At 41.2% G+C, this 10220-nt stretch overlaps 1 protein-coding gene across 1 annotated transcript; it reads left to right on the top strand.

Annotated features, from left to right (window-relative positions):
- Positions 1 to 1562: 1562 nt before the first annotated feature.
- Positions 1563 to 9467, top strand: LOC112265293 (eukaryotic translation initiation factor 3 subunit K). The gene is made up of 8 exons (XM_024442445.2): positions 1563 to 1738; positions 2388 to 2486; positions 5079 to 5199; positions 8045 to 8122; positions 8567 to 8633; positions 8726 to 8803; positions 8941 to 9066; positions 9327 to 9467. Exons 1-8 carry the CDS (start codon positions 1677 to 1679, stop codon positions 9356 to 9358), a joined length of 663 nt encoding a protein of 220 aa, XP_024298213.1. The 5' UTR covers positions 1563 to 1676; the 3' UTR covers positions 9359 to 9467.
- Positions 9468 to 10220: the final 753 nt, after the last annotated feature.

The raw sequence follows: 10220 nt of genomic DNA, 5'->3' as shown, positions 1-10220 counted from the left end.
CAGCCAGAGCCTGGACATTCTGCAGAATATTTTTGGTACCCTTTCTCAGCTCTGTGTCTCAGCGCTCTACGGACAATTCCTTCAACCTCATGGCTTGGTTTTCGCTCTGACGTACACTGTCAACTGTAGAACCTTATATAGACAGATGTGTGCCTTTCAAAATCATGTCCAATCAATTGAATTTACAGGTGTTCTCCAATCAAGTTGTAGAAACATCTCAAGGATGATCAATGGAAACAGGATGCACTTGAGCTCAATTTCGAATCTCATAGCAAAGGGTATGAATACTTATGTGAATAAGGTATTTTTTTAAATTTATATACATTTGCAAAAATGTCAACCTGTTTTCGCTTTGTCACTATGGGGTGTTGTGTGTAGATTGATGAAGATTTTATTTAATCAATTTTAGAATAAGGCTGTAATGTAACAAAATGTAGAAAAAGAGAAGGGTTCTGAATATTTTCAGAATGCACTGTAGTCCAGGTAACCGTTCAATTAACTATTGTGTTGTAGATGAGTGAGTGCACACATTTTGCATTAGTTGTCACATATCATAAATATAGAAAAGTATGACATTTAACACCCTGCCCCCTGCCTGGTCTTTGCCACCCCCTGTCTGATCATACAAGCAAGCCCACAGTGTGTCTGTCAAAAGCCATAGCACAAACACCCACTGGTGTTAGACATACACTAAAGTATGCTAGTGGAACATCTCATTTCAAAATCATGGGCATTAATATGGAGTTGGTCCCCTTTTGCTGCTATAACAGCCTCCACTCTTCTGGGAAGGCTTTCCACTCAATTCCATTCAGCCACAAGAGCATTAGTGAGGACGGGCACTGATGTTGGGTGATTAGGCCTGGCTCGTAGTCGGAGTTCCAATTCATCCCAAAGGTGTTCGATGGGGTTGAGGTTCTTCCACGCCGATCTCGACAAAGCATTTCTGTAAAGTTGAGGTCCATTAATTTTGGAAAAATGTTCCCAAGTATTTTCACGCAAAATAGAGAGCAACATGTGATCGTAAATTATGTTTTTGTCAAATATTATATGTTTGGGATTATTGCGGTCAAATTGCAGTCTACAAATGATTTATGTTCCGGACCCCCACACCATTCGCTCAAGAAGAAAATCGGCCAGCGGATGAATCTAGTTGCTGATCCCTGCTCTAGGGGTAAATTAGTTCGCTAATTACCACAACTTTAACTATAGAGCATATTACAACGTGAAAACAATAATAGATCTACTGATTTTACAGCAACCAACATATTTATCTTCCCAGTTCATACTCCAGCACAACAATAAAAGGCAGTAAAATTACCATGCATCTGTCATTTTGTTTGTGTAGGAACCAAAGTCATTTGAACCAATGTGGTTCCATCACGTTTACGCTCCACGGTACATTCACGCCATTCGAAACGTTTGTCGATTATAATATAGTGCATATATTTAGCCATTCGTCTATATGCTCACAAATGAAACATACTGATCTGTTGAATTAGGCTGTCTCCAATGCATGTTTCAGAGACATGTCCTGTGGTCCGTCAGTAATCCAACTTCCCGTTCACGTCACCACAGCCCTTTCCGTCTTTTTCACCCTCCGCGGGCTCTCTTTTCGGTCCACGTGCGGATGTCTTAGATTTTACAATCAAAAAGACCGCAATAAGAGTTTGGACCAAATGGCGGCATCATTCGAGCAGATGAGAGCTAACGTGGGAAAGCTCTTACGAGGAATTGATAGGTATGGAGACTTGTTTGATAAATACTAGCTTAGCTAGGCCATTCAGTCTGCTACCTACCTGCTGCTACGTAATGCTAGCAACATGTGATTGTTTGAAATTATGCAGAAAGTTGGTTCTGTTTAATTTATTAGACATATCTAACGACGTGCAGATGTCACAAACCTTTGGTTTACCTAATGTTACTTGTACACGTTAGCTAGCAAGGTACAACTGCTTGTACCGGTGAACTTTAAGTAAACGTTTAACCGCACAACAACATCCTTTAACAGCTGGTTGGTTGTAAAGGCAGATTGATTGTATCACTGCAAGTTTTTGCACACCTTGTTGTAGTTTAAGTAGTTAGTTTGCTAGCTGTGTCGGCTATCTGAATCCATGTTTAACCGATGTGAAATGGCGAGCTAGTTAGCGGTGGTGCGCGCTAATATCGTTTCAATCGGTGACGTCAGTCTCTTTGAGACCTTGAAGTAGTGGTTCCCCTTGCTCCGTAAGGGCCGCGGCTTTTGTGGAGCGATGGGTAACGATGCTTCGATGGTGACTTGTCTGTGTGCAGAGGGTCCCTGGTTCGAGCCCGGGTAGGTGCGAGGGGACAGAGTAAAGTTTCAATTTTACACATGCCCTTAATGTTACATTGTTTATGATCTCTTTCAGATACAACCCAGAGAACCTGGCAACATTGGAACGCTACGTGGAAACACAAGTTAAAGAAAATGCCTATGACCTAGAGGCCAATTTAGCTATTCTCAAATTGTGAGTCACTCTACTGCTGACTGACTACTGTCACATTGGTTAGGCCTGTAAAAAATAGTTCACTTATGTAGTTCCATTTTCTTGCTAGTTGGTAGGTAGCCCTTGATCATGACTCTCAGTTCCATTACACAAGAGTCATTGGACAAAGGCTTCTTCTGTACAGGGGAGTTTTGTTAAAAAGAGCCCCTGCGCTCAATAAGAAAATGAGCAGGCGTCACGGTTTTGGAAGCATAAGGAACTTATCTTTCATATCAACAATAAATAATTTTCAAAAACAAAAATGTTAAATTGATACACCTTGATAGGGTTCCCACACGACCATATCTCCATATAACATTGCGTTTGCGTGTTTTCACAAGACAGAGGTTGACCACCTGTGCTAATTAGCTATCTAGTAGTGATGTAACGGTACACTGATAATCATAAGTCGCCGGTTCAAATGTTTAAGGTGCATCAGTCTGCGGGGGCCCAAATCGATCCAAATGGAACATCCATCGGCAAGAAACCCGATTCAAATAAAAAATGCCTTATTCCCAAAATCCTCAAATCTGTTGTGACTGATTTGATGCGTCCTCTCCTTCAACCTATCAAACTGTTAGGCATGTATGACATTGATCTTACAAGGCAGATAACTGTGTACAGTGCGAGAGATGCAGCTGCTCGCGACAATGAGCTGGTTTTACACTGCTAATATTCGTAGACTACATCTCCGAGTCACCTTCAGCGTTCAGATTTTTGTAAAAAGGCTTTTTGCAATATTAAATCATAAGCTTTATTAATTTGACAACTAATGTAATTTTCTGGGTCGTTGTTACCAAATAAGCTGTAGAAAATAGTGATTTACCAGTGGAGCTGTGTAGGGTAAAGGAGTGGACACAACTGCTCACGCATCTAACTGTTGATTGGGGCTTTTCGATTGCCAGGTTCACCGTATGAAATATTGAAACAGTCAGTGCATTTTGGGTTAATTTTTACAGGAACAGTGGTATATGTTCGGTCTGCCTTATGGCTCAGCTCACACTACATTTCACACACAAACACACAGGGCTTCTCAGAAGAGTCAGGTCAGACGGATCTAATTCCTGAGCTCCATATTAATTTAGAATGGAAAATGAATGTGTTCATGCAATATTTGTTAGTGCATCGCTTCCCGTTCCACTAATCAAATCTCACAGAATCGGTTCAAACCTAGTATTGTTCCTGTGTCGGAGTGCATGTATTTAGATGTGTATTGAATCATGCTTGTAAGGAGAGATGCACATCCCTACTATCTAGCATGCTCCCAACACCTGTGTGTAACTGAAGAAGTCCGGCAGAAACGTTTTGTTACTGAAAAATAATGTTGGCTGCTACTGTGATAAAGTAGCTTAATCTTGGAACCACCATCCCGGATCCGGGATAATTGTCATCAACTACGCTAAATAGCATAGCGCAACGGTCAAACAATCTTACTAGAAAATATTCATATTCATGAAATCACAAGTGAAATATAGCGAAACAAAAGGCTAAGCTGTGTTAATCACCCTGTCGTCTCAGATTCTGAAATTATGCTTTACAGTGAAAACAATACAAGTGTTTAAGTTTATCGATATACCTGCAAAACATTATGTACACCTAGCGGCAGGTAACTTGGTCACGAAAATCAGAAAAGCAATCAAATTAATCGTTTACCTTTGAGCTTCGGATGTTTTCACTCACGAGACTCCCAGTTAGACAGCAGATGTTCCATAAAGATGTTTTTAAATCCAAATACCTCTGTTAGTTTGATGCGTTATGCCTAGGAATCCAGTGGAAATAGCGGTCACGACAACGCAGACAAAAATTCCAAATTATATCCATAATATCGACAAACATGTTAAAGGTTTTTTATAATCAATCCTCAAGGTGTTTTTCAAATATCTATTCGATAATATATCAACCGGGACAGTTGGCTTTTCACTAGGACCGGGAGGAAAAATGGCTACGTCTCTGTTTTGCGCAAAAATCACACAGAGCCAACAACTGACCACTTATGTGGATGTTTATGCTCATTCTTCAAAATAAAGGCCTGAAACTACGTCTAAAGGCTGTAGACGCCTTAGGGAAGCCACAGAAAAAGGAATCTGGTTGATATCCCTTTCAATGGGCAATAGTGATGCATAGAAAGACAGGGGTTTCAAAATAAGAGTGACGTCCTGATTGGATTTTTCTCAGGCTTTCACCTGCAATGTCAGTTCTGTTATACTCACAGACAATATTTTTACAGTTTTGGAAACTTTAGAGTTTTTTTTTCTATCCTAAGCTGTCAATTATATGCATATTCTAGCATCTGGTCCTGAGAAATAGGAAGTTTACTTTGGGAATGTCCAAAAATAAAAAATAGTGCCCCCTAGCTTCAAGAGGCAGTGTACAGTAAGTGTGTATTTTAGCATTTGTGAAATTATTTTGATGTGATCTGAAGGTATAGGGCTTTGTTTCTAGAACATTATCGTAATTGTGAACTGATTCACATGTAGATTGCATATTTTGGCTGCCAGTCTAACTATGATTCTTGGGCTAGCAGAACACCACTCATGGCTATATCAGTAAGCGATGCTGTTCTTGTTCCTGCAGGTACCAGTTCAACCCTGCCTACTTCCAGGTCACAGTGACGTCGCAGATTCTGCTCAAGGCCCTGACCAACTTACCACACACAGACTTTACTCTGTGCAAGTGCATGATTGATCAGACACACGTATCCTTTTGGTGCTCAGTATAATTCTGCAACAAGTACAATTTGTCCACTTCTGTACTCCCTCTCATTAAAAACATTGACAATCATTTAGGCGGTATTTTATTTAACTAGGCAAGTCGGTTAAGAACATATTGATATTTACAATGACAGCCTAGGAACAGTGGTTTAAGGTATACTGTATTCCCAGAGTATTTGGAAATGCCTACGGTATGTTTTTTTTCAATGCTGTTAACTATTTCTTTTGAAATGTTTTATTTGAATATGAAACTTACTGGTAGTTTGTTTGTTTTACAATTACACAATGATGAGGGACTGGAGCCTTGAGAGTCAATTGCTGTTGTACAGCACATGACAGCTGATCTAGTTACAGTATGGAATTCACAACTACATGTTTGCTAGCTAGATATCTTTTTATTTTACCAGGCAAGTCAGTTAAGAACAACTTCTTATTTTCAATGACTGCCTAGGAACAGTGGGTTAACTGCCTGTTCAGGGGCAGAACGACAGATTTGTACCTTGTCAGCTCGGGGATTTGAACTTGCAACCTTCCGGTTACTAGTCCAACGCTCTAACCACTAGGCTACCCTGCTGCCCCATCTTAACTATTAAGTCAACTGTCTAAAATTGGCTAAATGTTCTAGTTGTGCATTTGGTTTATAAACTTGGGCTTCCGAGTTGCGCAGCGGTCTAAGGCACTGCATCTCCGTGCTAGAGGCGTCACTACAGACCATGGTTCGATTCCAGGCTGTATCAAAGCCAGCCATGATTGGGAGTCCAAAAGGGCGGCGCACAATTGGCCCAGCGTCGTCCGGTGGAAATAAGAATTTGTTCTTAACAGATTTGCCTAGTTAAATAAATTCAATATAAAAAAAAGCTAGTTAGCTAAGTGGATTTTGTTTGGTAACAGCAGATAATCCCCTCCTGGATCAATATTTGCTGTCAATATTTGTTTTGTGCTTGCAAAAAACTGTTGCTTTTTTTGTTGCTTGTATAACTTTATGAGCTGGGATGTCTGTCCTGCAAATACTTTAGATCAGAGACTGTTCCAAGATGGCATCGCTGTGGGATGTCTGTCTTGATTGTCTTGTCCTGTGTGTATGTATTTATAATTTCCATCTACGGACTGAACATACACTCCTGCAACACGCCTCACACAATGTGGTACGGATCTGCTATTTTTATACTTGAGAACCGGAACCCCCCTTCAGAAGCTATCCTGCTAACTAGCTTGGTTTCTCAAATGACTGCCTCGCCTGGTTCACCAACTACTTCTTAGAGTTCAGTGTGTCAAATCGGAGGGCCTGTTGTCCAGACCTCTGGCAGTCTATGTGGGTGCCACAGGGTTCAATTCTCGGGCTGACTCTTTTCTCTGTATATATCAATGATGTTGCTCTTGCTGCTGGTGATTCTATGCAAACGACACCATTCTGTATACATCTGGCCCTTGTTTGGACACTGTGTGCTAACAAACCTCCAAACAAGCTTCAGCGCCATACAACACTCATTCCTTGGCCTCCAACTGCTTTTAAATGGTAGTAAAACTAAGTGCATGCTCTGCAACCGATCGCTGCCCGCACCCTCCTGCCTGACTAGTATCACTACTCTGGACGGTTTTGACCTAGAATATGTGGACAACTACCAATACCTAGGTGTCTGGTTAGACTGTAAACTCTCCTTCCTGACACCCATTAAGCATCTCCAATCCAAAATTAAATCTAGAATCAGCTTCCTATTTCGCAACGAAGCCTCCTTCACTCATGCTGGCAAACATACACTCGTAAAACTGACTATCCTGCCGATCCTTGACTTCGGCAATGTCATTTGCAAAATAGCCTCCACTCTACTCAAGCAAATTGAATGCAGTCTATCACAGTGCCATCTGTTTTGTCACCATAGCTCCATTTACTACCCACCACTGCTGGCCCTCACTACATATCCGTCACCAAACCCACTGGCTCCAGGTCATCTATAAGTCTTTGCTAGGTAAAGTCCCACCTTATCTCAACTCGGGTATATTGCACTGGTCAACCCCAAAGCCAAGACTTCCTTTGGCCGCCTTTCCTTCCAGTTCTCTGCTGCCATTAACTGGAACGAGTTGCAAAAATCTCTGAAGCTGGAGTCTTATCTCCCTCTAACTTTAAACATCATCTGTCAGAGCAGTATACCGATCACTGTACCTGTACACAGCCCATCTGTAAATGTCACACCCGACTACCTCATCCCCATATTATTACTTACCCTCTTGCTCTTTTGCATCCCTGTACATCTATCACTCCAGTATTAATGATAAATGGATGATAATTTGCCTGTGGCCTATTTATTGCCTACCTCCCTACTCTTTTACATTTGCACACACTGTACATAGATATTTATAATTTTCTTTTCTATTGTGTTATCGACTGTATGTTTGTTTGTGTAACACTTTTTGTCGCACTGCTTTGCTTTATCTTGGTCAGGTCGTAGTTGTAAATGAGAACTTGTTTTTAACTGGCCTACCTGGTTAAATAAAGGTGAAATGTATATATGTGTAATGTTTTTTATTTTTAAAGTATAATATGTTTGCAAAGCACTCATTCGCGTTATCTATGGGATATTACATGTACTTGTTATCATTGCTATCCTCCCGATTTACAAAGGCTCATTGGGGTTTGAAAATAGCGCCCCTTGTGTTCAGTGCTGGTATTAGAGAATTGCACAAGGTCAATATGAAAGTATGGCAATTTGTATACTGCCCAAGCCTATAATTTGTTTTGGTTGATTGTTGATTCCTGGGGTTTGTGTTGAAGTAATGGTGTGGACATTAGTCTTATGTGGCCAGTTTGCGCTTTCCTTGACTAGCGTGAAGCAGCAGGAGGAGCGCCCCATTAGGCAGATCCTGTACCTGGGGAACCTCCTGGAGACCTGCCATTTCCAATCCTTCTGGGTATACACAATACTTTTTGTTTCACCAGCCTTTTGCCCTGCTCATTTCACTCAACTTTCCAGTCATTGTTAGATCATTTTTGGGATCATCCTTTTACCTTTTAACTAGGCAAGTCAGTTAAGAACAAATTGAAAATATGAATGACGGCCTAGGAACAGCCTGTTCAGGGGCGGAACAACCGATTTGTACCTTGTCAGAATCGGGGATTCGAACTTGCATCCTTTTGGTTACTAGTCCAATGCTCTAACCACTAGGCTACCCTGCCACCCCATGGAGCAGTTCCAATCAGAATGTTGAGGTTCAGGCATGACTGTACATTGTGACTTGAACTGGAAATGGATGGCTGTGCTAATAGACAACCCCTATCCTGACTTCATTACATCTATATGAAATGTGACCTCCAGTTCTGATTGTATGGTACTCATTCCTTTGTCTGTCACTCAGTCCAGTCTGGAGGAGAACAGGGAATTCATTGACGGCATCACAGGCTTTGAGGACTCCGTGCGCAAGTGTGAGTAGAATATTTGGAAATCAAGTTTAGTTGCCGACTGCATAATATTGCAATTAACGTGATGGCTTGTTTAACTGCTGCTCTCTCCACAGTCATCTGCCATGTGGTTGGAATCACATACCAGAACATTGAGCATCGACTTCTGGCTGAGATGCTGGGTGACCCCCTTGGTAAGGCCATTCATTTCAAATGTATATCTTTTGGAGAGTGCTGTCCTATTGATTTCCTTTCTTTGTGACTACAGTGTTAATTATCTAAGTCATATCCCACTTCCCCCTGCTTTGTTGACTTCCTGATCCCCATACAGACACACAGGTTAAGGTGTGGATGAGCAAGTACGGGTGGACGGAGAACGAGGAAGGGCAGATCTTCATCTTTAACCAGGAGGAGAGTGTCAAGCCCAAGAACATTGTTGAAAAGATTGACTTTGAGAGTGAGTGTTTCCTTGTCTTGTTTGCTGGTGTCCAGTGATGTCTCTTTGTCTGTCTGTAGTCACTTTTAGCATACATTTTCAAAGTTCAACTTCCTTCCACCCTCTCCCCCTTGTCAGTGTAGCTTTATGTAACCTAAGACTTTTCATGGAAATACAATTTTGTTGACATTCTTTCCTTTTTTTCCCCTCCTGCTCTCCTCTGTCTTCCTTTCCCCCTTTACTCTCCTGTGTTTTCCTTTGTTTCTGTCCCTCTTCCACAGGTGTATCCAGCATCATGGCCACATCTCAGTGATATCCAGACACATCGGCACAAACACTCCGAATGCACCAAAATTCAACCAGACAGAAGTACATATACCACAAACCAGCGTTTCACAATAAATGTTAATTATCCATTCATACGCAGGCCCAAAGTGTGCTGATCTTTTCACTGACTACATTGAACTACTCTGTGATGTTAACATTTTTTAAGTCCATTCCAGGATGGGATTTGTAATTTTTTTTAACCTAGTGATAAGATGTGGGTGTGCCTAAGGAGAGTGCTATTTAATCTTTGACTTGGCATGTCAGTAAATTAACACTGTCTGTATCCTCTTCACGCCTGTTCTGAGTGTGGTGACAAATCATCTACATTTTTGCATGCGAGGCCGAATTATCATTTGTCACAACTTCACACAAAACATTCCTTAGTCTATTTTATGAAAAAAGTTATACTGAACAAAAATATAAATGCAACAATTTCAAAGATTTTACTGAGTTACAGTTCAAATAAGGACATCAGTTAATTGAAATCAATTCAATAGGCCCTAAACTATAGGTTTCACGACTGGGAATACAGATGTGTTGGTCAAAGATACTCAAAACAAAAAGTAAAGGCGTGGATCAGAACCTGTCCGTATCTGGTGGGACCACCATTTCCCTCATGCAGCGCAACATCTCCTTCGCATAGAGTTGATCAGGCTGTTGATTGTGGAATGTTGGCCCATTCCTCTTCAGTGGTTGTGATGCTGGTTGAACGTACTGCCAAATTCTTTAACAGGATGTTGGGAGGCGGCTTATGGTAGAAAAACGAACATTAAATTCTCTGGCAACACCTCTGGTGGACTTCCTGCAGTCAGCATGCAAATTGCACACACCCTCAACTTGAGACATCT

This window comes from Oncorhynchus tshawytscha, linkage group LG13 (assembly GCF_018296145.1).
Source record: "Oncorhynchus tshawytscha isolate Ot180627B linkage group LG13, Otsh_v2.0, whole genome shotgun sequence".
In the NCBI taxonomy this organism is placed as follows: Eukaryota; Metazoa; Chordata; class Actinopteri; order Salmoniformes; family Salmonidae; genus Oncorhynchus; species Oncorhynchus tshawytscha.
The sequence above is the reverse complement of the archived record's forward strand: the minus strand, read 5'-3'. Positions and strand labels throughout refer to the sequence as shown.

Excerpts from the sequence above, each read along its gene's own strand:
- LOC112265293 (XM_024442445.2), top strand. The coding sequence starts at position 1,677 with ATGGCGGCATCATTCGAGCAGATGAGAGCTAACGTGGGAAAGCTCTTA. Across the intron at positions 8,123-8,566 it reads GCCATTTCCAATCCTTCTGG|TCCAGTCTGGAGGAGAACAG; the intron begins GTATACACAATA and ends TCTGTCACTCAG. Across the intron at positions 8,634-8,725 it reads TGAGGACTCCGTGCGCAAGT|TCATCTGCCATGTGGTTGGA; the intron begins GTGAGTAGAATA and ends CTCTCTCCACAG.